The sequence below is a fragment of the Magnolia sinica genome, chromosome 19 (genome assembly GCF_029962835.1).
Source record: "Magnolia sinica isolate HGM2019 chromosome 19, MsV1, whole genome shotgun sequence".
Lineage (NCBI taxonomy): Eukaryota > Viridiplantae > Streptophyta > Magnoliopsida > Magnoliales > Magnoliaceae > Magnolia > Magnolia sinica.
The window spans coordinates 46,256,943-46,283,336 of NC_080591.1; the positions used below are offsets into that span (position 1 = coordinate 46,256,943).

Below are 26,394 nucleotides of genomic sequence, written 5' to 3' on the forward strand. Positions count from 1 at the left end.
GGGTCCATCCGACCCTAAGGATGGATTCCCACTGCAATGGCCCACCAAGAAAGCAAATTTTTAGCCCTGGTGGGGCCCATCTCGTGATCATGGGTCGGATGGGTTAACGGAGTAGACGAAGTGACTATTAATGGCAAACCATCCTCTGAGGTATTTCAGTATGATCTGGTCTGTTTAAGCGGACCAAATGAGACTGTTGACCACTTTTTGGGCCTTTTACGTGCGTTTCATTTTATCTCGCGAGATGCTCCATATCTCGCTACCTTCTCGTGAGACAAGATGTCTCTTGCATCCAGCTCGTGCTGCCCTAGCGGGAGTGGCTGGAATCGTTCCACGTGGCCCAGGGAAGGGCCCGAATCGCGCCAACACCCATTTCCCAAAAGGGAAATGTCTCCCTTTGCGTTTTACGGTGCAGGAGGTTGCTCGGCCATTTTTGGCAATGGAGAGCGCGGTTTTCAAATGGAAGATGGATGGCTGGGATAGCAAGATCAGGCCGATCATGGGTTGCTCAAGCGGCCACAGATTGGCCCACCATCCCAAATCCTACCCACACGCAAGCTTTTGATCGGTTTCGTCCCAAAACCATCATCTCTATGCATGGGTCCAGTCTGACTTTACGGTTTTGATCGATCGGGCCCCATAAATCCAATGGACGGTCCGGATCATCTAGGTAGTGGCCAGGGTGGGCCACCTAGGGAGCTATCTGTCATATTCAAATTTTCGAGCAAGCGGGAGTATTTTCCGCTTTTTCAAGTGAAATGCGGGTCTTCGCTGGTCAACTAGTAAACAACATCTGGTGCACTTGCACTTCAAGTGGGATCCACCATGATGCTCGTGATAAATTCACTCCATCCATTCATCTTGGGAGCCCCACCCAGGGGTCCTGGCCCAGTTTGGGGCGGAACTGAGGTCCAAGTGGGGTCGTATCACACATCTCAGGCTCTTTTATGGCCAATACACCTCAATCCAACGGCCGGATTGGTTTAAGACTTTGTTTCAACAGTTAAATGGGAATTTGGAGTCGGTGAGTGCTTGGTTGGCTATTCATTAGCCCTCGAAGGTCGATCACTAGTGCATTGTCCCAATACCCTTCGATTAGATGATTCACATACTGCTTTAATTTGAGGTGTCAAGCTTACCCTCATGGCTGATGTAGGGCTCAACCAAGCTCTTAGGGCCCCTAATGGATGGCTTCAATGATGATTGGAAGCCCTATCCTACAGTACTTGAATTTAGGTTGTTCGTCAGTCATGTTTTGAAATTCCATGGTTACGGGTTTAAATGGTAACACCCGTGTACCAAAAGTGTGGGGGTGTTACATGAAGGAACTACTATAGTTAAGAAATCAAAAGTTCAAATCCTCACTACTAAATTTGAGGAAATTTGTATGGAAGAAAATGAAACTTTCATGGACTTCTATACGAAACTAAATGATATAGTAAATTCTATATGGGGTCTAGGAGATGGAATCCAAGAAAGCAAGGTCTATGCAAAAATACTGCGATCTCTTCCTGACATATTCAATTCTAAGGTTACTACCATTCAGGAATTAAGAGATATTGATCAAATGAAGGTTGAGGAGTTAGTTGGCTCTCTCCAAACATATGAGTTGAATTTTAAGGCTCTTAAAGGTAAGTCTATTGCTCTTAAATCTTCTAAATCTGTTTCAAAAGAAAATTGTACTAATTCTGATTTTGAAGAAACAAGAAATGATATGGCAATTTAGCTAAGAAATTTTATAGAATTTTCGAAAACAAGAAAAGATCAAATTTTCAAAGACAATCTGATAAAAGAAAAGGAAAATCTAAGTCTTGGAAATCTAAAACAAAGGACAGTCAATGTTTCAACTATCATGAATATGAGCACTTTGCGAATAAATGTCGTAAAAGGGATAAGTCATAAAGAAAGGGCATGATAGCTACTTGGGATGAATTATCTGGCTCTAAAAGTTCTTCTGAGTCTGATGAATCAGAACAAGAAAATGCAACCACAAATAATGTGAAAGTCTTATGACTATAGCCAGAGTCACCTCCTCAGATAGCTGTAATATATTTGACTATGAAAATCTCAAGAGTGACCCTGAAAATGAAAATAAAGATGATCTTCAAGACGCCTACAACGCCCTATACATGGAAAGTTGCAAAATTGCCGTAAAACTGAAAATTTGAAAAGAGAAATATGTTAAATTAAAATAACTTGAAAACAATGTTTTAGAAAAATCTCACCTTTCATACTATCTTGAAAAAACAAAATTAAATTTAAATTTGAAATCATCAGAGTTACAAAAACTCAGAACTGAAAATGAAAAACTAAAACTCGAAGTTTCTTCCCTTTTGAGTTCTAAGGATACTTGGAGATATGCCCATGGAGACCCAAAACTGAAAAAATTATTAACCTCATCTAGAAAATGTGGTGACAAGTTAAGTCTGGGTTATATCAAAAATGATTCCCTGAAAATCAAGAATACAACTCCTACATTTGTAAAAGGAGAATCCTCAAACTCTAAAGGTAAGAGTGTAAGAGATTTAAATCGAAATGATTTCAAAAACTCAAAACCCCTTCAAGTTCTTAAAATTAACACTAATACTATCAGCTATAGAAATCAAAGATATAATAAATCACCTTTAGCTAAAAAATCATGGACTTACTCAAAAACCTTCTAAAATTCAAATCAGATGAAATTGGAGTTAATAAAAAGTGGAGAAATTCTAACTCCTAAAAACAAAGAAAATCCAATGATACTCCTAAACCTATAACCATAATGAAATGGGTTCTAAAGGTTACATGTCTTGTTGCCCACACAGCTTTCAAAGTCATTAGTCACTTAAAATGGTACCTGGATAGTGGATGTTTAAGACATATGACAGGTGACAAAGCGATATTCACCAACTTCAATGAAGTAAACAACTGTTCACTTACTTTTGGAGATGGAAGCAATTGCAAAATCATAAGCCAAGGTACTGTTCAACTTCCTAACTTCCCTCTCTTTGAAAATGTATTTTATGTTGAAGGTGTAAAACATAACCTCTTAAGCATATCTCAAATCTACGATAACAAACATAGTGTAAAATTTTCAACTCACGGATGTGATATTACGAACAAGAAGGGTTGTGTGATATTAAATGGTCATAGGACCTCTAAAAATTACTACATTATTAATGACTCATACTCATCTAACTATTCATTTTACATGGTCTGATCAGATGAGACTGAACTATGGCATAAACATCTTGGACATGTTATCTTTAGAGATAATTATAGATTGAGCAAGAAAGATCACATTCGTAGCTTACCCAAATTTTAAAAAGGTAGAAAAAATTTGTGGCGCATGTCAGATTAGCAAGAAAATTAAGAGTACCCACAAGAAAGTGAACTCCTTAACTACAACCAAACCTTTAGAACTACTACATATGAACTTAGTGGGTCCAATGAGAACAGAGAGTAGAGGTGGAAAAAAGTATTTTCTCGTCATTGTTGATGATCTCAGCAGATTTACTTAGGAAGCCTTCTTAAGAGAGAAATCAAATACTCTCGATGAAGTCAGAAAAAATCTAAAAAGAATTCAGACTGAAAAAGAGGTACATGTGATCAAAATTAGAAGTAATCATGATACTGAGTTTGAAAATAGCAATTTTGAGAAGTATTGTAATGACCATGGTATATCAAATGAGTTCTCTACTCCTAAAACACCTCAACAGAATGGAGTTATTGAAAGAATGAACAGAGTTTTACAGGAAATGGTCAATGTAATGCTAAATAGCATAAACATATCGAAAAACTTATGGGTTGAAGCTGTTAATACTACTTGCTACATTATTAATCGTGTGTATATTAAAAAAGCTAAAGATAAAACAACCTATGAATTATGGTTTAATAAGAAGCCAACCGTCAAATATTTTCAAACTTTCGGAAGCAAATGTTTCATTTTATGTGATCGAGAAAATTTAGAAAAGTTCAAAGCCAAGAGTGATAAGGGAATATTCTTGGGTTATGCTCTAAATAGTCGAGCATACCATGTTCTTAACAAAAGAATAGGGGTGATTCAGGAATCTATTAATGTAGTAATTGACGATCACCTGATCACACGCACTCTAAGACAAGAAGATGATGAAGTCAACATTATATATAAACCTGACTCTTCATCTAAATCAGTTAATACTGAATTAAGATTAGTCAAAGACCATCCGACTAATTAGATATTGGGAAACCCTCGTACTGGTATTTAGACAAGAAGATAGTTAGAAAACATCTATAATTCTGTCTGCTTCACTTTTCAAATTGAACCGGCAAATGTAAATGAAGCGATACCGATGGAAGTTGGATATTTACTATACAGGAAGAGTTACATCAATTTGTCAAAAATGATTTTTGGTACTTGGTTCCTAGACCTTCTGAAAAACATGTTATTAGAACCAAATGGATCTTTAAGAACGAATTTGATGAAATGGGGAATATCATTAGAAACAAGGCATGACTGGTTATACAAGGATACACTCATATAGAAGGTATTGATTATGATGAAACCTTTGCACCAGTTGCGCACTTTGAATCCATAAGATTATTTATTTCAATTGCATGTCATAAGAAATTCAAAATATATCAAATGGATGTCAAAAGTACGTTTCTAAACGGTGATCTACATGAAGAAATATATGTTGAACAACCTAAGGGTTTTGAGGACCCCAAACTTTCAAATCAAGTGTACCGTCTTAAAAAGGCACTTTATGGTTTGAAACAAACTCCCAGGGCATGGTATGAAAAACTGACTAAATTCTTAGTTAAAACTTTATCATAGGTAATGTTGATAAAACCTTATTTGTCAAGAAATATAATGATCATATATTGATAATTCAGATCTATGTTGACGATATTATTTATGGATCTACATACACTAACTTGTCTATTGAGTTTGCAGATCTAATTTAATTCAAGTTTAAAATGAGTATTGTTGGAGAACTAAATTACTTTCTTGGATTACAAGTAAAACAACATGAAGATGGTATATTCATCTCACAAAGCAAGTATGCCTTGAATCTTGTAAAGAGATTTAGGTTTGAGAATGAGAAAAAGTTTGATACTCATATGAGTACAACTCTCAAACCCTCTAAGGATGAATCAGGTAAAAGTATAGACTTCCATCTATATCGGAGTATGATTGGTAGTCTTCTATACTTAACTACTAGTAGACCTGATATTGCTTTTAGAGTTAGAATATGTGCTAGATATCAATATGATCCTAAGGAATCACATCTAATCATTGTTAAACGGATAATCAGATATGTCACAAGTACTGCCAACTTAGGTCTATAGTATCCGCATGATACAACTGTACAAATTGTCGGATATTTTGATGTAGACTAGGCAGAAAATATTGATGATAAAAAATCTACCAGTGGTGGATGTTTCTACATAAGGAATTAGTTAATTTCCTAGCTCAGCAAGAAACAGAACTCTGTATCCTTCTCAACAGCTGAAGCTGAATATATCGCAGTTGGTAATGCTTGCACCCAACTGATATGGATGAAAAGAATGTTAGCTGATTATGATATTGCACAAGACACAATGACATTATATTGTGATAACTTAAGCGCAATTAATATTTTAAAAAATCTTATTTAACATTCTTGTACGAAACATATCGATATTCGAAACCATTATATTTGAGAATTGGTTGAGGATAGAAGTATTGCATTAGAATATATTCAAACTGAGAAGCAGCTTGCAGACATAATGACAAAACCGCTCGACAGGAATAGATTTTTCAAATTAAAGCATGATATTGGTTTGTGTACTTTTAATTAATTAATTATGTTGTTTATGCATTTTTACATTATATGTTTATAATGTTTAAATGCATAACGTATAAATAAATTTAAAATTTTAAATAAAAATATTTTTCAAATTTTTAGCCTGCGCGACCAGTCGAGTACATCCTCGACCAATCAACCTTCGACGGGTCGAGGATATGCTCGACCAGTCGAGGATCGCGGGTTTGGACAATAAAGAGGGAAAAATCACTTTTCTATTTCATTTTCCACCTTCTTCTTCAACTTGCCGTGGCTTCTCTCGACGAATACATCTCCCAATCTTTGTTGTAAGTGGTCCTTTTCTATTTTCCTTCTAGATTTGGGTTGATTTTTTCTAGTCTATCTTATAGTTGTGGTGTATTTGTTATTTCTAACCTTTTTGTAGTGGGTATTGAGAAAAAATCTGATCTAGACTCAACCCCTCTATTTTTCTTAATCTCCTCTTGTGCATTCGCTAAATGGAGCATCGTATTAAGCAGAAGGCAACTCGCAAGGGCCATGACGCTCCTCCTCTAGGTCGACTCCCGTTAGAGTGAGAACCCTAAGAAGCCTCTAAGAAGATTCGAAGCATGCTAGGGATTTCCGCACTAGAGAGATTATAATAGAAAGGATTGTGAATATTGATCACATTGCACCATTTCAGCTTGTGCCTATCCTTAAAAATATCGGTTGGGAAAATATTTTTGGTTGGGACGGAACGGCTTACCGTTCCATGGCGCAAGCCCTGTATGCGTCCATAAGCGACATGTCCCTTGAAAATCTTACTTTTACAATTAATTTTATAGAAGGGCCAATCACTATTGATCGCCACTTGATTTTGGCATTGACTGATATATCCATCAATGATGATGCCAGTCTCACCGATAGAATGTCTCATACTGAGCAACGAGCAATAACTTGTAAACTATGTCGCTTTGACGCTAAATGGAAATCTGGTAATGCTCTCCGTGCTAACCAGATGATTCCCAAATATCGCGTCCTCCATCGATTTTTTACATCCAATGTTTATCCAAGATTGGGGAATAAGTCTAAGCTTACTCGCTTCATGACTCGTGTCCTTCATTCTGTAGTTACTAGTGTTCTAATATGTCTTCCTTCTTTAATTTGTTATTTAATTTCAAATTCATCTTGGTCATGGTTCGATTCTATTCGCCTATCTCATAACTTGCCTTGCTCTTCATTGCAATCTCATCATACCTTCGACCAAGGCACCAGAGTCACAATTACCTTTTAATAATGTAAATTTAAACAAAATGAATTTGGAATTTCTTACGGGCCACCGAGATGAAGAGGAGGAGGAAGCGCTGGCACCAGAGGACACGACAATAGGTGATATATTTGCCGAGCTTGATGAGTCAAATGATCCAGCTGATCCAGACTTTCAACATTCTCAGGCTGATGATCATCTCAAATCCTAAGAGGAAAAGATTACTGAGTTGAAGGTCTCTCAAGACAATTTGGAGCAAAATCAGAAATCTTCAATGAAATATATGCGAAAGTACTTTCATCGCATTGCTAGAAGTTTGCACCAAATTGTCCTTCTATGCCTCCTCCCACTTCCTCTGGATCTGACTAAGTTTATTTTTGTTATTGGTCTGTAAAACTTAATATTTTGTGTATTTACTTGATGACTTTGTCTACTCTTCTAAACTCCTTGAATGCTTATTATCCTCAACTTGACATTTACATATGCTTACTTCCTAATCAATTCATATCTTTATGTCTTCTTCTATGGTTATTTGAATGTCTTATTTTTCTGATAGTAAACTATTATTTCCCTTGTTAAATTCTGACAAAAAGGGGGAGAGGTTAGTTTATTACTTGTAGAATGAAAAATGCATGATACATGAATATATGATTGATATGAATGATACATGATTATATAAGAATGCATGGAAGATTGTATGTCATAATACAGGGGAAGCTTAAATTGAGGGGGAGTAGTAAATTTTTCGCTAGTTCATCAAAGCTGCAACAAGCCTTCTACAACATGGGAACCAGAATATAAGACTTCATTGTAATTGTTGTAATGATAAGTGCTTTGTCACGAAATTAACAAAAGGGGAGATTGTGAGTGCTATAATGTGTAAAGCACACCTTGTTTGTAAAATTTCATTTAGACAAAACAGCTTATGAAGTGGCTTTCTAGTGTGGATCAAGATGGAAAGCTCAAGCTCTACCAAAGTTCAAGTCAAGTAGAAGATCAAGATGAAAAGTTCAAGTTCTACTAAATTTCTAATAGAAGATCAAGCTTCATCAAGAAATTCAAGCTCTATTAAAGAATCTAATAGAAGATCAAGCTCTATAAAGTTCAAGCATCTAATCTACTTCAAAGTTTAGTCCTTTTAGGTATTATGAACCTTATAAAACCTTAAGTTTAGGTACTTTCAAAATCTACTTTAAATAGGTTTTTATACTTATAGTTGGTTAAGGTTCGACTAGTCTAAGTTGTGGCTCGACTAGTCTAAAAAAATTTTGACCAGTCCTAGTACAAATCGAAGAAAAAATGGATTTTCTGTTACACCTTCAACCAGTCGAGGAAGTTGCTCGACTCGTAGAAGGTGGGCCTTCAACTAGTCGAGGGTTGCTCAACTTAAAGTCAAGCAACTAAATCAGTTTGGATTTTGTGCACACTTGACTAGTCGAAGACCATGCTCGACGAGTCGCACAGGGCCCTCAACCAGTCGAGCAAGGCTTTTGACCAGTCAAAGATTTGTTTTATCTTATCGCGCTAAAATTTGATAATTTGTTGGAACAGAATCTGATTCTTAGACAAGTCGAAACAACAACTTCTTTGCCTATAAATTGAGGCTTTCTCTCAATCTGAACATATAATTCAAGTCTATCAAATCCTTCTACAAGAGAGAGAGAAGTCTTTGTTACGCTCAAGCTATTGCACGGTATTTATTAAATATTTTTAATAGCTTTTTATTTAATTCCTTAATCTCTTATTCCGTCAATTTCATTTTATAAAGAGAGTAAATACTCTTCTTTTGAGATCTTAAAGGAATTCAAACAAGTAGTCAATAGTTTGAAACTATTTAAAATCATTCTAGAACCTTAAATCCTTGTTTATACGACTGAACATTGAATGATCTACATTCAAGAGAAGTGGTTCCACTACAAGAAAAGTGGCCTTTAGCGGCGGTTTTAAAAAACCGCCGGTAAATGTGGTGTTGTAAAGCCTTTCCTCGCCGTCAGGGACCTTTACCCGCAGTTGTGCTGGATGCCCTTAAATCAAAAGTTTTTCAGAAAAATGGTCAAAGGCTACGGATTAAATCCGTAGCTAAAGAACTTAGGGCTTCTAAAATTCCGTAGCCATAGAGAAATCTCTCTCATTTAAATATATATATATATATATAAACAAGAAGAAAGAACCAATTGAAGAAGCTCACTACGTATTTTCAGAAAATTGATCGAAGGCCAGAATAACAAGGCCAGCAGTGGCGGCCAACATCGAAATGAGGAAACCCATATACCAGTGTTCGAGCTCACCCACACGATGATTGTAACTCCAATCGATGCTCTGATCGTTATACTGAGCAAGAACCAATTGAAGAAGCTCGCTACGTATTTTCGCTCCTTGGAATCCTTCTGGTTAAACTGATCTGCACCTAGAGCTAGAAGTGCCCCTCGAATCCCGCCCACTCCCAACGCCACTAAGAAGATTGCACTGTAAAACAATAAAGCTTGGCCACCTTTCAAACACGATGACTTCTCGCATGGCAATGCCGGCCGCAGGCTCTTTTTATGTGCTTGGATTATGAGAAGTACATATCCCTGAAAACCCAAAATCAAATTATAGTTTTAAAGAAATCAGTGAAAATTACAATTCATTTTGTTTAGAATTCAGTTCAATCCAGATTTCGCCGTTTATGAGTGTGTTTGCTGTATGAATAGCTGATAATCATTATATAAACATTTCTACTTCGAGTAGGAAAGAAGAAAATCCCAAAAACCAGATCAGTAAATACTACAATGCTCAGTAATTGTTTAATATAGAAGTTCATTCAGCAAACCCATTTGAGGCCCATCAGATCAACAGTTTTGATAACGTATTTAGAGGCGACCAAGGTTCAAAATATTACAAGAAAGGTAGGCTTGGATGTGCCTAGTCATTAGGCCTTTGGGCTACTTGAGGTCTTTTGGCTCGCTTTGTTAGGAATAGACATAACTCAGCCCATGGGTCACCAGGAAGTCTTTTGGCTCGCTTTATTCTTTTGAAAGATAAACTGCAATCGAGTTTCATATATCAAGTTAACAAAATTTACTGCCTTGAGTATGCAGTTTGTGTAATGAGAACTAACCTGCAAATGATGTGTTTCTTAATCCTGCAAAAATGGCAGATAAAGAATTCAAATGAGCATATGTTAGCTATATTTAAAAAACAATAAGAAGAAGAAGATCAAAATCAGTATTAAAACACCAAATGAAATTTATTTATTTTTTTTAAAAAGGATTTTACTGGAAATCTCTGCATCCAAATCAAAAAGAAAAAATAACCCAATTGAAAATTCATCAAAAGGCAGAAAACCCCAATTCTGATAGAGCAATCCTATTGGATAGGTTAATTAGATGCCACACAAATGGTGGGGTGGGCCTCATGCCACACAGAGACTGCATAGATGTTACACAAATGTTTTAGGAATGCTCATTTTATTTATGAATGCTTAATTTTCGAATCTTCCTTGAAAAAGTGGTAAAACTTACAAGCATGGAGGACAAACTGCTACATTGCTGCCTAACTGGAGAGCTCGGACAGAGGTCGATTACTCAGCGTGCAAAGCTGCGGTAAGAAAATTTTCCCGCCAAAAATTCAAATGCATGTTAGATACTACACTGGTGATTGGATACATGTTGCCAAAAGAAAATGTATTGGTAAAAGAAGCAAAAAACCCCAGTCCCGCCTTTTTTGAGGCCGAACCAAAACCACCTCATACCAACAAGTGCAAACTCCATTCAGAAACATGCACAATTATATTAAAAAGAAAATACACAGTATTTTCATACATGATAAGAAACATTATTAGAGAAATGAAAATGAAACAGTATCCGAGTTCAAAGCACTACCAACAATTCAAAAACAGAAAAAGCCCCACCACAAAATGACAACAACAGTTAAAAGAAAAACAAAAATAACATTAGAAAAAAAAAAAAACAACAAGAATCTGACAATGTATAAACAGATGAGACTAATATGTGGATTTGCTAAACCATTAGCACCAGTGAAACCAAAAAGAAATCAAAATTAATGCATGAATTGGTATGTAAATGTTATATCTACTTTTGCAATTGATGTAATATTTGAATGTGGCCCATCATTTATATGATCTGGAATACACGAAGGGTGCAACAGTCAGACAGTAATGACGGTTGTAGAGTGAATATGGGTGCAGAAATCTTGGGTTTTATCTAGTAACTTAAAAGAGCAAACCTGGCATTATTAATGATGAGATGAAGCCTCAAATCACAGAAGGTGCCCCTGTTTACAACCAGATAGAATGTCACTAAGAAGTCTAAGATTGGTCTGTATTTTCCCAATTCCTTATAGGATTCTATGCATGTTCAAAAAGCAAAAGACACAATTTTAGAAAATGAAAATGAAAAGTATTGCTTGCTAATAATAGATACAACATTTCCAAATAACTTCATGCGCAACATAAATTAGGAACACAGATAGAAAGTTACAAAAAAATAATAATAATAATAACAAGGAAAGCAATATCTGCTAATACAATACTTTGATTGGAAACAAAAGCTGAAATAATGAAAAAGTGCCCTGGCTTACCAAACAATGCACTAATCTCATCCCATCTCTTCATGGTTAGGCACCCATTGGAAAATCCAAACAAGCCTTTTGTACTATTTTCAAAATGAGGGCAGTCATCAACTGTATTGCCCACATTGTACACAATTTAGTCTTGCAATGAGCCACCAGGATTTATTCTCATTGGATTGAAAGCTTAAATTTCAACTTAAATCAAGACGTTAGAAGTTAAGAACTAATAGCGCTTATGAAAACATATAGCTTGAAGAAATGCATAATTCCTCCTGTTGTTCTTCCATTCTAGTCACATGTGAAGCATCTTCCTCTTCCTCCAGTTGCCCTTCCATTTTAGTCATATTTGAAGCATCTTCCACTTTGGACTCTCCTGCTTCCTTCAGTTGTCCGTCCATTTCAATCATATTAAAATTTCATTGGTCTAAAATATTTCTGCAAAATGATAATAGCCTGGCAACAGATGTAACTGTATCAGCAACTTGATGAAGACCTAAATCATGTTGTTTGATATACTTCATCAACAGAAAAATAAAAATAAAAAATCAGCAACTTACCTCAGTAATCAAGTAAAGGTTTTCTTCTTGCAACACATCCTCAAAATTTGTAGACACCTATCCCATGAATTAGATATACCCTTTCATGGTGAGCCATGGGCTTAAAAATGAGGCCAATCCACAACTTAGGGGAGACATAAACAATGGTTAAGAGTGGATGCACATCCATTGAAACCTTCTTCTTCTTCTTTTTTTGTACAGCGGACCCAACGAGATGTAGTTTATACATCTAGGCCATTCATTGTGACTTAGATAAGGGGTCACAACAGATTTTAGGCTATTTCAAAACTTAGTTGGGCTCCAACAAATGCTTTTAAATGTTTTAGGCATGATTTCTCATAATTTCATATGGAGAATCCAAAAAAAACCAACAACAAGAAGAAAACTTACTGTCTAAGCCCAACCATGGAGATGTTTGCATAGGTCCCTTTGGCGAGCAATCTCAATTCCCAGATATGGTGGTCCCCAGCACTGATTTCTGAGTAGGAAGCTTCTTCAGCCATTGGATGAGGGACACCCATTTGGATGTAGATGCTATTGCCCCAACAGTAGGGTTGTTTTGAATCCAACAGCAGGCCACAGACAAATCCATCACCAGCATTAGGCCTGAGAATGGGAATTCTAGAATCAAGAAGCTGTAAAGTTAAAACAAACATGTTCAGACCGGTTATTCATTGAAAGTGTGGTTCGATGGCTCAGAGGCCCCTTTATGAAGGATTCAACATTTGAAGGCAGGGGGGAAAAAAAATCTTCTTTTCTTAACAAAGCATGGGTGGTGAATTAACCACAAATTCAGATATATTCCAATGAGAAAGACTCAAAAACAAGTAAACATATACAGTTATAAAATCCAAAACTGCAGGTGATGTAACCACATTACTGTTCTTCTCTTTGTTATGAACTTCCACTTGCTGAAAAGGGAGGGAAAAGAAAAGGAAAGCCAATGGTTTCAATGGAAATGTGGAATCGCCAATGGTCAGAAAGAGAGAGTTGTCTCTTCAAAAGGGTGGAAATCCCCATATCTTGGGTTTTAGAAAGGAAAAGGAAATGGACCATTTTTAGTAAATCTGAGGAAAAGGAAATCAATTTCCATCTTTCGCAAATAAGGGAAACCATCACATCTGAGGAAATTGATTTCATTTTCTCAGTTATTTATTTCCACCAAACCAAACAGCCCCTAATGGAATGGATGTGATAGGAAGTTCAATCGGAATATGTACCTGGAACTCAATGTGCCTGGGATTTTTTATGTACTTCTCCAAATAAACTCCATCATTACCAAATGCAGCTGCAGCTTCGCTCTTCACTTGCTGCACAAAAAGAAAGAAAGAAAGAAAGAAAAGACAATACAATGTGAATTTTAAAGACAAACATTAATTTATTCTTCAAGAGCTAATACAGGATTAGTTACAATCGAAGTGGTCAAGCAGATAAATTGAGAGATACATGGTAGAAAAGTCATCAGTAATACAGGCAATTACTGTGGCTATAGACAATAACCAAAAGAAGAGCTGAAAGAAAGCATTGACAACCATGCCTACCTTCTCCTTTTGCAGCGATGAAGATGTGTCTGAAACTCATTGAGCTTTCTCAATGATAAGTCATGTTCATCCACATTAAAGTGATTGGCCACAGCATCATTTGAATGGAAGTAACCAGAAATCTCTCCATTGATCTTTTCAATCTGTGCTTTTATTTCTGCAAATTGTTTGATGCGCTTCTCTTTCTTTATTCTCAGCTTCAACCAATGGAGCAACTGATGCAAGTTGTTCTTTCAGGGATGCTAACCTTTTCTCTGTCTGAAAATGTAAACCCATATATATTTATATATATATATATATATATATATATATTTGAGCTACAGCGAGACCAATGGTTCATGATAAACTCAATTCAAGTCCAAGCATTGAATTGTTGTTGATCCAATAACATATCAGGTGTTTTAACCGAAATGAAGCTTCCACTAACATGATCGTGAACAAAATAATGACCCAAGATATACGATGCAAGATAAATAGCTTGGTCTAATTAAAATACCATAACTTCTAGAGATCAGCATTAAATCAATGCATGATCAGACATCTAGTGATGTGCATTTGGAAATCTTCCTAGTGAATGAAGAGAAAAAGAAGAAAGAAAGAATGAGAAGGAAAAAAAAAAGAAGAATACATTCTCAAAGACATAATTCAATTGGTACAAAACTGGAATAATGTGAGATGTGCAGAAAAAGTTGTGGCTTCAATTTGAAGAGTCTGAACTTTCCGCTCAAGTTCTGATATATAATGGGCTTCCGCTCTGTCGAGAGAGCAACAAACTGACGATTTGCAAGAATCCTGCATCAAGTAACATCCAAAACAGCTCAAAGGCGAATTTCAAAATCATCAAACAATCAAAACTAAATTCAAGATAGGACGATTGAAACTTCAGCCCAAATCAATATTGTAATTCTAAATTTTAAGTGTTGGGATGTAGAACATATATAAATGATAAATGCCATATTTTGTAGCAGAAAAAAGATGGTTGACAAATAAAACTTGAATTTAAGGCACATCATACATTTCGTGTTTCAGTTCATCAACCCACTGCCTAAATGCAACTAGCTCCTCTGTCACCCTCACTTCATGGATCTATTATAAAAAAGAACTCACATTAGATCACATAAAACCACAACATCTAAATTACAGAAAAGAACAGAATTATGTAAATAAAATTACGATGAGCATCTCCCATCAGATCACATAACAGACACATAAATGAACCCAAATTGCCCAAAAGCATCCACAGGTATTTCACGTCATAATATCTTACCATTTAACAAGTAATGGTGTAAACACCACAACAATCAATCATCAAAAGCAAGTCAGTGAAGTGTGAAAGCCATACATACCAAGCAAAAGATAAAAAGAAAACAGAATTTTAAAAAAAATCCACAAAGCTTGCAGCAAGAAGCGATGAAACGCAGTCATACGAACTATTCACATTAGGAAATCCTGCTCCGGGTTTTCGTAAAACCGCAGCGAATACCTTGATATCATCTCTAGTGAGTTGATCACTATACCATCACAAAATAAACAAAAGACTCATTGTTAAGCTTAAAAATAAGATACCTTGGACACACTTAAAAGTACAATACAAACCTAAGACCAAATCACTGCAAGTTTTCAAATTAGAAAGTATATGATTTTAAGCTCTAGAAACTGCAAAAAAAAAAAAGAAAAAAAGAAAAAAAAAGACAAAAAAACAAAAAAAAAAAAAAAAAAAAAAATTTTATAAAAAAAAAAAAAAAAAAAAAAAAAAAAAAAAAAACATTAGCTTAAAACTGTAAATCCACACAAAAGAATACAATTCAAATCAAGCAACAGATCTCTGCAAGTTGCCAATCGAAAAATCTACCACATTTAGTTAAAAGAAGAAGAAGAAAACACTGATTTAAACAAACCCAATAACTAATAAAACAATATTAAGAGAAGCCTTTTTAGCTTAAAAGGGCTGTGCAATTCTCAACATTGTAAACATGATTTGCTCATTGATACCCTACTTCTGCATGTTAGGATGGCACTCACGGTCAGAATTGCTTTTCCAGTGTTGTCAAGCTTCAGTCCTGGACCTTTCATATCAGTTTCAAGGAAAAAATGTTTTCCTTTTACCGCTTCTGTCATTGCAATGTCTCTTAGTTCCTGCATGTTTTCCATGGTAATCTTGTCATTGTATTTCAACTTTGCCATCTAATGGCAACAGGAATAGAAGTTGAATGCCTATAGAGTAACTATTCAAATGGACTTTGTAGATTGTGAGCTGAATTGAGATTTACTTACTAGAGACCTTTCCCAAGTATCTTCTACCAACTTCATCAACACAAAGGAAATCAAGATAAATGACAAATCAATCGAAACTAAAACTGGAAGAAGATGGCACAACACCAACCTTCTTTTTGGGGGCTACAATAAGCTGGGCATTAGCATCTGCATATGTTGCCATGTCATTGACAGCAGAGTTCACCTTGTCCAGTGTGAGCCTCCCCCTCATATAGCTGCAATGCAGAAAAATTGAAACCCGGGATTGGTTGGGCAGCTTTGGCAGTATCTACTTAGTTGAAACATGCTGATGTGGAAGTTGAACTGCTTGGAAACATAAAATATGATGCCCTCAAATTGTGATAATAAAAATTCTCCCTTGTCAATTCAGCTTTCCCTGCCCACGTTCTGACCACTTACAAGGAGAAATAAAAAAGGCTGACAGTGTGCATTGTGCCCTTCTTGCAAAACTCGACAGTCTTTCTTTTCTCTGGTAGGTATGAGACAGTTAAGAATATATGAACAGTAGATGCTTTGTGATCAATTAACTCAAGTCTGAGACTTATGTTACATAATCACAGCAGTATTGCTGCTAGGCCCACTACATCTAGTAGACATCTGAATTCTCCACTCAAATCTACTGAATTTAGCCAGTGAAGAAGCTACTTGTAGCCTACCCTGTGAATTATCGCCAATTTATCCAACTGGTTTGACACTCCATGTTCTAGGAGTTCCATTTGGCACTTATACAAATCCTAGAAATTTAGCAGAACTCAAGCCTCTGTGGGAAAAGTGAGCATTCAATAGTATATGTAATGTATGTCCCTAATAATTAGATGCATTACGATAGATATCTTTCTAGGAACTCTCTTCACTTGTCTCTCACAACATTCTTAGAAATCCATCTCCATGTATATACTAGCATATAGTGGGGTTCACAGGGCAACCCATTATCAACAGTGACATATTGCCTTTAACTAAAGCAATTTCTTCCTTCTAACATTTAGTTGAAAGATCAACAAGTTGAGTATAGATTGGTTCTGGAGCAATTTGCTTCCACCACATACTCGAAAAATGGCTGTGAATGGTCCAAATAAAGGACATCATTGATTCACTATGATACTAAGACACCATCAAAATCACCGTTCAGATAAGGAATATTTACTCACGATGACAGAGAGTCAAGCTCCTCTGCAGTGATAAACCACTCTCCTCTGCACTGATAAACCAGCGAGGTGCTGATGCACGGCCCTTTTTCTCCTGCAGATAAAACAAATCAATGAGTGAAAAATAACAATGATACTTTCATCAGCCTAAATCAGAAATTTAAATTTTAAAATATTAATGTACCAAATATATCAAAGGTTTCAGCTGAAAAATGGGGGGAAAAGAAAAGGAAGAATGCAACACAATTCAGCAGACAATTCAACAGTAAAACCAATGGCAGAAAGCAATTTAGTGGCCAAATCGGATCTACAACAGAACAATCAGATTCAAACAATCCATGGCAAACAAATCAGATGAAATGCACTTCGAATTCTCAAATTACAGAAATAAACAGTGAAATATCAAGCAAAACAAAATCAGAATTTTCGCAAATCGAAATTGAATTCTGATACTAACCAATATGATCTCTTTACTTTAAGCACCCATATGTCTACCAATTAGGCCCACTGGATACGCATAATCCTCCAACCTCATGGGCCACCAATCCAAACAATGCAGTCTATTTGATCAATGATGGCCCACCAACTTCAACATCTTATGCAATGCATAACCAAATGTATGCTACAGGCTCATGGACTAAGATATCAGCATCTTCATGCAAATGGACCTCTGATACATGACTGTCTTCTCTTAGACAACACCTCTATACTAATCCACAATTAGGGAATCGACACTAAAAATCCCTAATTAGGGATTCAAAACTCAAAAATTCCTAATACACAAATCATTGCATAATGTACTTGAAGGATTAAAAAATGCCAAAAAAATGCCCAAATTGATATGAATTGATAAGGGGAGAGAGAGAGAGAGAAAGAGAGAGAGAGAGAGAGAGAGAGGGAGATACCTGATGTTGCAACAGAATGGTCCTTGATGTGTGGTAGATCGAGCGGAGAGAGAGATACCTGATGTTGCAGCAAAGGGCCGAGGAGATAGAGAGAGAGAGAGGACTAGGGTTTTGAGAGAGAGAAAGAGAGATAGGGATAAAGAGAGAGAGAGAGAGAGAGAGAGGGAGTGGGAGAGGAAGTGGGAGAGGGAGAGGCAGAGAGAGGGAGGGAGAGGGAGAGGGAGAGCGCACGAGAGGGAGAGGGCTGGAGATAGAGAAGGAGAGGCAGAGAGAGGGAGTGGCAGAGAGAGGGAGGGAGAGGAAGAGCGAGCAAAGAGGGAGCCGCAGAGAGGAATTAGGTTAGGTTTGTTTTTTTTCTTTTATATATAGGACCCTGTCAGCAGCCGTTAAAACTGGCCGCTAGCAAAGGGTTGGCCCATCGGTCGGCTAAGGTCGTTTTTCTTGTAGTGTTCTACGGCTACATCGATAGATACGTCTTCAAAGGAGAAGATAAGTATATATTTTTTTTGTATTTTGGTTTTATTGAAATATCCAGAAAATCTCATTATTGGTTTTCCTAAGATAGCCAAAAAATGTCAATGAGGGGTTTTTGTTTGTGATAGCCCGCTAAAATCACAACTGTATCAAGTTTTAAGGTTTTCCTGTGAAAACCATATTTATCGTAAAAGCCAATATCACGTGGATAGTGATTATTGGGAGTGGAGTAGGTGTGATTGTTTTAGAACAGTTGTTGACACACCGAACCACTATAATTCTTTGTATTATGGTGAATGCCTTTTATATTTATGTGATAAATGGTTGTAATCTCTTTAAGTTAAAGTGGTGAATGCTTGTAATAGTTTAGCTTTTATTGACTCTTGCTTGCTTTGGAATTTTGATTCTTACAAGTTTCGTGAAATAAGGTTGTCCTACCTAAACTTGTTTGGATGAAGGTTGTCCTACGAATCAGTTTGAATCAACATTTCAATACTATTGCAATTGAGACCTTTGATTTATTTATTATTTCTGCACTTTACAAAATTATTTGGCATAATCCTATTCCCCCCCCTCCAAAGGACTGTTTAAGCTCTCCTTTTCAGATGTCAATGGTGTGTGGGATTATTTTGACAAGCTTGCTAAAAACACACAATCATGGGACATCTCCCCTAGACCCAACACCACTTCGAAGCCTACTCAATCAAAGGAGAGGAGCGAAATATACTTGTTGAAAGAGAGAGATGATATTAATGCTAAAGTGGCCAGTCTCATAAGGAAACTCGAGGCCATGAAACTTAAGAAGGATAAGGCTAAGGAAATTGTTTGCGGTATTTGTGCTTGTGATATTCATACAACTGAAAATGGTCCAACAATACTTGCTTTTCAAGAAATATTGAATGAGAAGTCGAATGCCGTAAACAACTACCAAAGGCCTTTCAAAGGATTCACTTCAAACACATACAATTCAAGTTGGAGAAATCATCCAAACTTTGGTTGGAGAAATGGACAAACTGCTACACCTTAAGGAATCCCTAATCAATTTTTAAATAAAGGGAAACCTCAAGAGGAATTGGTTCAAAATCCCACACAAACTCAAGAGCTTATCTAGCAAAGTACTCTCCAAGCCTTACAAGAACTTACAAAGGTTATACAAAAAATAGACTCTCGTATTAGGGTTATGGAGAAAGGGATCCTTCCAGCTCAACCTATCCCAATCTTAAACCGTAATACGGAGTTAATGAACCATGCTCTTCAAATTCAATGGAGCAAGCCAAGTCTATCACCACTCTTAGGAATGGAAAAACAATTAACAAATCTATTTCGGTAAGGGCTGAAAAGTCTAAGGACCCGGAAGAAGAAACAGATGATAAACCTAGCATTGCTCCACATGGATTAAATCCAGAACCTCTGAGTAAGCCGATTGCTCCATTCCCCTAGCGGTTGATTGCACCAAAACCTTTAGCTAACTCTCAGGACATTCTAGAGGTGTTAAAACAAGTGAAGGTCAACATCCCTCTTCTGGATGTTGTGAAACAAATTTCTTCATATACCAAATTTCTGAAAGACCTATGCACAACCAAGAGGCGGCAAAGTATCAAAAAGAAAATTTTCATGACAGAAAAGGTGAGTGTTATCCTCAAACAAGATGTGCCACAAAAAATACAAAGATCCTGGTAGCCGAACTATCACCTGTATAATTGGGAATCACCAGATCAATAATGCACTTCTTGAATTGGGGGCGATTGTAAATCTGATCCCTTACTCGGTCTATGAACACTTGGGTCTAGGCGAATTAAAACCCACCCGGACCACATTACAACTTGCTGATCGCTCAGTTCGCATACCGAGATGGATGATTGAGGATGTATTTGTCCAAGTGGATAAATTTTACTATCCAGTAGATTTTATCGTCCTGGATACTCTGCCCATCACAGATATGTGCATTCAAATCCCTATGATACTTGGCCACCCATTCCTTGTTACATCTAATGCTATCATCAATTGCAGGAATGGGGTTATGAATTTGTCCTTTGGAAATATGACATTGGAGCTCAATATATTTTTTAACATGAGTAGATAGGTAGAGGATGATGACGAGGCCTACGACATTAATATGATAGACTCTTTCGTGGAAGATAGAGCTCTGATGACCTTATCCTCTGACCCTCTAGAGACGTGCTTGGCACACTCCTCCAATTTAGATGATAACATGATTAGGGAGACCGATGACATGCTTGATGCTACGCCGGTACTTGAAGTTAATCAGTGGAGGCCACAATTTGAAAAGTTGCCCCAAACTAACACTCTCGTGTCAGAGGAACATGTTTCCACTCGTGTCGGTGGTTTCCATGAATACTAAGTTGTTTTTCTATCGGCTAACCAACAACTACTATCGGTCTTTGTGAGGCCCGTATCCTAGCCCGAACTGTTCCGTAGGCTTCCGCGGTCCTCCTAGTCAAATTCTGGCAACCCGCGACACGTAGACTTCATTTGCGCGCAACCTTGCGTCACCTCCCGTATTCCAGAGTCGGCTCGACCCGAGACTTGTACCATTGTGACCGCACCGTCGCCAGAATTCCGAAGCCGCGTCTTGCACACTGATTCGATACCCTGGCCAGGAGGTGTGGGCCCGCGTTTAATTCGAGGAAAATACAGCGCGTTTGCAATCCCAAGAGAATCTCTACAACATGTCCCATCAATCAATCACTCAATCAATCAATCAATCACCTCATGTCAAGTACAAGAGCAACCCCAAAGTCAACTCTCTCCCTTACACACCCATACATGTCAAGTACATCTATCAACTCACATCTATCACTCACACCCATCACCTCTCTCTTACAACCACCCCCTTCTCTCTCTCTCTCACATTTTCCAAGCAACAAAAAATGGTCGACATCCAAGCTCTTCCAAGGAAAGAAAAGTGTGTGTGTGTGGCCCACTTCCCATCCCAAGATCCATCATCTTAGCCCTTCATTTCTCGTCATCTTCCATCAAAGTGAGACACAAGAAGATTGGCGTTCCATAGGACCAAGAAGATCGAACGGTGGGTGTTTTATAGGCCTAGATTTAATGCTTTGATGATGGGCCAAGTGAGGCCTACCGATCAATGGTATGGATCTCACTTTGGACCCTAGATGTGGCCGATGGTCCACCTTGATTCTCATGATCATTCCATGATGGGGCCATTCTCCATGGACCCCATCATGATGTTATTTCCCTTGCATAAATAGGGTCATCTAGACCTTCCATTTTGGTCTCTTTCTCTCTCTCTCTCTTTTTCCCTTGTTGATGGCCCATGATGTGTGCATTTTATCCAAGTCGTCCACCTTCATGGGACCCACTTGATGGACGTGTTAGATCTACACCATCCAAGCCATGTGGGCCCTACATTGAGGTGATAGGAAAACACAAGTATCAGATTGATCCAAATCAAGTGAGCCACGTCTATGTGGGACCCACCTTAATTAATATATGCACACAGCCCATCCAACGTCCCTGGACGCTAGACGTGGGCGTTGTGAAGTGTGAACAGATAGTGGATGTACTAAAAACAAATATATATATATATATATATATATATATATATATATATATATATATATATATATATATATATTAGCTTGGTTTAAGCTTTTGGGGTGGGCTGCTCATGCAGACCCCACCTTAATGTATGGGGCTGATCCACGCCGTCCATCCCGTTGTCCTGTTCATTTTAGGCGTTGAGCTGAAAAATGAAGTTAATCTGATTATCTGGCAGGCCATTTCATAGAAAGCATTGGTTTTTACCATTAAAATCCACTCTGATCTTTCTACACACCGAAACATGCCAAATGTTGGGCTTGTTTGGTCCGTCTTGAGTCCTAGAATCCAGTGGTTGGGATGGATTCTACTGATGCAGGCCCCACCTGGGAAAAACCTAAAGAAAACAAAAAATTAAAAAAATTTATAAAAAAAATAAGAGAGAGAGAGACCAGCAGCAAGCGCTACTGCTGCTGACCGTCCAGAGGACGCACAGCAGCGTCCTGCGCTGCGCTGGGACGTGAAGGGGGGCAGGGACAGTGGGTCCCAGCGGTGGCCCCACCATGGTGTATGTGTTTTATCCACACCGTCCACACCACTGGACGGTGGGACCCACCCACTTGATGTATTTGTTTTATCCACACCGTCCACTGTTTGGACGGTGGGGCCCACCATGATGCATTGCGTTGTATCCCTGCTGCCCAACCATTTTGAGATATCATTTCATGATATGAGGCAAAGAATGAGTCAAATCTAAAGTTCATGTGGTCTCCACCATTTAAAGTAGTGGACAGTGACGTCCACCGTTCAAACTTCTAAGGCCCACAGTAGTTCCCAATTAAGCTGATATTTGTCTTCACTTCATCTATCACTTTGTTAACTTATAAATAGGTTGGATCTCAAATACATCACGGCGGGCCACACCGTGATGTGTCCAGCCCTTTGATCAGGTGGACCACACCGTAAAGAAATAGTGGGATTTGAATGTCTACCATTGAAACCCTTTGGGGCCATGGAAGTTTTAGATCAATATGGGATTGTTTTCCCTCTTAATCCAGGTCCTTAAGACCTTATGATTAGGCCGGGTGGGAAATAAACTTTATGGTGGACCTTGTGATTTGTTTAATAGTGAGAACTATTATCCCCACTACTATTTGTGGTATGGTCCAAATGATCCTTCAATGTAATTCTTTTTGGGGAAGTGATGAGGCCTATCTTGATGTATTTGTGGCCCATCCGTTGAGGCCCTCCTTGATATATATGAGGCCCATGTGATACAACCCATTTGATATATTTGAGGCCCAATGGGATGTATATAAGGTCCATTGTAATGTATGAGTCCACCATGGTTTATGTAATGATGTTTATGGCGGGCCATGCCTTGGGAGCAATGATGGTTTGACGTCCACATTGTAAGAATAATGTTGGTTAAATGTCTGCATTATGACTCTCCCTAGGGCCCATTGATAGGCCCATACTTGTTGTGTGTAGGCCATCTAGGTCCATCTTCGTTGTAAGGATAGTTCGTCACCATATAACATGCTTAGTATAATTCCATGATTCATGCCATACGCACCATTAGGGGTGGGCATCGAGCCGAGTCGAGTCGAGGTGGGCCAAGCTCACCTTGGCTTGTCCATGATGTACTCGAGTTCGAGCTCGAGCTCGGCCTCGAGCTCAACATTGAAGCTTGGCTTGTTTATCAAAGTTGTCGAGTCGAGTTCGAGTCGAGCTAGTGGTTCAAGTCGAGTAGAGTTTACCTCGAGTCAAGCTTGAGCTTGTTGGGTGAGAAAGTAATGGATTCTGTTCTTGATCCTCCTCTATTGATTTAGAAGAGAAGCTAAATAAAAAAAAATTAAAGAAGCATTTTACATGACTCTCCACCAAGCGAAATTCATTTTTAGTTTGTCCCGGCAACCGAAATAGGGTGTAGTCCATCTTTTAGCAGTCCAAACAATCCATCTGTGTGGACCCTATGATGGAAGAATCATGGGGCCAAAAGCATCCTCAATTGTATGTTCTAAATTACCCATCATCAAGGCCATACTTTTCAATGGATAGGATTTTGAACAGACCTGAGACCACAAAAAAGTGGGACCCACCTGAATTGTTACTGTTCAGACAAAAGCGCAGTTTCTGTTACCTTGCAGATGATTCGAGGACTTGTAGCACACAACATATTCAGGAAGGATATGTTTATTCACGTAAGTGCTCCATGCAATATACCATTTTGGATTTAAGAGATCATCAACACCAACATCAAACTCTTCGCTGCTGGGGTGAAAGCAAAGAGATCCCACTTTAACTTTCTCCGCATTCCCCACAACTTTAATATATTTATTAATCGAGCTGAGTCGAGCTCGAGTTCGAGCTTCGAGTCGAGTCGAGTTGAAATGCCCCCTGGTCAAACTCGGCTTGAACTCAACTCGAGCTTCAAATAATTAGCTTGAATTGGCCTGAATCGGCCATTCAAGCCAAGTCAATCCAAGCTGACTCGAGCCGAGTCAAGCGAGTTTTTCGAGCTAGCTCGACTCATGAACAGCCCTACGCACCATATGTATGCTTGATATGAGTAGTGACTGATCATAGCATATGCCATTGGGAAGATTATTTATTGGACTCACTAATAAGAGTTACCCACATGAGCGCGCGGTACGCGCAGGATTGCTACATGACTGGACGGTGTGACTATGCATCTCGCATATATGTGACATGATCGTTGTACGCCCTAGCTACATCAGGGTCGTGGCCTCCACAGGCATGTCGTGGATGGCCAGATGAGACACTAAAAATATTTGGTTCAAGCATCTAGGCACTTTGGATGTCCGTGGGCGAAAGTCCCTAAACCTCCGAGGCCAGGAGATGTCCCAACATCTAGACTGAGTGGATACATGAGAGACCGAGTGGATACATGAGCGCCCGAGTGCCGAATACCAGTAGGTCACGTCTCCCATTGCATCGTGGTCAGTTGGGAGGGGGTGTGGCCTTATCCACCCGAGTGAGGGGGCTGTAAGCTAGTCTGAGTTTGACCAGCTCGAAAATGGGTCCGCTATCGACGAGCCGGGTAGGTATTGGCAGACTACTGGTCAGGGGGATAGTGTGGTCTCTTCCACCCGCTGGGCTGTGTGGCCAGGGAGGCGGCAATCAGTGTGAAGTGTACTAGACCCCGGTGATTATCCCGGAGAGGAATAGTACTGATATGTTGACTTATTGAGTAGGAATTGCATACTCATTCATTCATTCATTCACTATCCACCCGGGCCGGTGGTGCGCAACTATTTGTTACGTATACCTTCGCATGGCCAGGATTTCGGTTGGGCGCCACTAACCTGAGATCAAGAGTTTACCACATTGAGTCTGACTATCCAAATTTAGGTATGGGACTGGTTTGGATAGAAGTCCCTTATGATGGACCTCATAGCTTGTGATACTACGTACTGTCATCCCGACCTCACACTTCAGCTTGGTCATTTCATTCGCATCGCATATTGCATCCGCAGGCATATGGCATTTTGGGTTGTTATGTTTTCTGTACTTATATGGCCTAGACGGACTTAGCAGGATTTAAATATTGCATTGTACCCTCGACATCGGCTCTCTATGACTCCTCATTTGCATAGCTGATCTGTATTACGTACTCTGATATTGTATGACTCATGGACTTGTCAGTATTTTCGCTTACTCTGTTCTCGTATGATTCATGATCTTGCTAATATTTTCGACATTATATTGCGTTGAATACTTGGCACTTATCTTGTGTACACACTTTCACCACCCTCTAAGCTTTTTATAAGCTTATGCACGATAGATGCATGCAGGTGGCGTTAGGTTGCAGCAGCATTGAGCATGGAGTGTGCAGCAATCTTCTAGAGCTTTGATTTCGATATTTGTATTTCCCTTTCAGCACGGTATTCAAATGTTTATATTAGTGGATATGTGATGATGATGTTGCCTTTGTGATTTGGGTAAACTTGCGGTTATGCTTTTTACGAGATAAATGTACGTTGGAAAATCCTCCTTGTAGGATCTCAGGATCGGAATCTAGCGTATGCATGCTGGGAGCCGAGAATGGTGTACTACGGAGGCTGTCGTCACCAGATTCGGCAATCGGGAATTTCGTGAGCCCGATTTCCGGGTTTGAGGCGTGACAGTCTTAATCCAAGGACTTACGTACACTCTCGCCGGAGGCTCCCTATGGAGGTCAATACGTATGCACTCCTGTCCAGTGAATTTAGCCCTACACAAGAGTCTACGTCCTATACAAGAACCTATTCGAGTTTGGGACACAAACTCTACACCCAATCCAACACAAGGAAAGAGTGTGAATAAACTTTACAATTGACAACTTGTTAAATTAAGCCCCTTTTGTAGCGCCTTCTTGATATGC

At 38.4% G+C, this 26,394-nt stretch overlaps 1 protein-coding gene and 1 long non-coding RNA gene across 3 annotated transcripts; both read right to left on the reverse strand.

Annotated features, from left to right (window-relative positions):
• Window positions 1-9,308: 9,308 nt before the first annotated feature.
• LOC131235263 (uncharacterized) lies at window positions 9,309-12,801 on the reverse strand. 2 transcript variants are annotated; one of them, XR_009166026.1, is made up of 6 exons: window positions 12,144-12,801; window positions 11,596-12,039; window positions 10,518-11,289; window positions 10,115-10,138; window positions 9,896-10,039; window positions 9,309-9,587 (listed from the first exon to the last, which is right to left on the reverse strand). It is a non-coding gene; the product is annotated as an uncharacterized LOC131235263 (long non-coding RNA). The 2 variants fall into 2 exon arrangements; XR_009166025.1 differs by having other exon boundaries at window positions 10,518-12,039.
• Window positions 12,802-14,076: 1,275 nt separating this feature from the next.
• LOC131235262 (spindle and kinetochore-associated protein 1 homolog) lies at window positions 14,077-17,138 on the reverse strand. Its single transcript, XM_058232400.1, has 6 exons — window positions 17,107-17,138; window positions 16,068-16,173; window positions 15,959-15,988; window positions 15,707-15,820; window positions 14,700-14,770; window positions 14,077-14,476 (listed from the first exon to the last, which is right to left on the reverse strand). Exons 2-6 carry the CDS (start codon window positions 16,167-16,169, stop codon window positions 14,317-14,319), a joined length of 477 nt encoding a protein of 158 aa, XP_058088383.1. The 5' UTR covers window positions 16,170-16,173; window positions 17,107-17,138; the 3' UTR covers window positions 14,077-14,316.
• Between the last annotated feature and the right edge of the window lie 9,256 nt (window positions 17,139-26,394).

Coding starts and splice junctions, on each gene's coding strand:
- LOC131235262 (XM_058232400.1), bottom strand. CDS start 16,169: ATGAGGGGGAGGCTCACACTGGACAAGGTGAACTCTGCTGTCAATGAC. Junction 15,989..16,067: donor TTGTAGCCCCCAAAAAGAAG/GTTGGTGTTGTG, acceptor GTGTTGATGAAG/TTGGTAGAAGATACTTGGGA. Junction 14,477..14,699: donor GATGAACTGAAACACGAAAT/GTATGATGTGCC, acceptor TACTTGATGCAG/GATTCTTGCAAATCGTCAGT.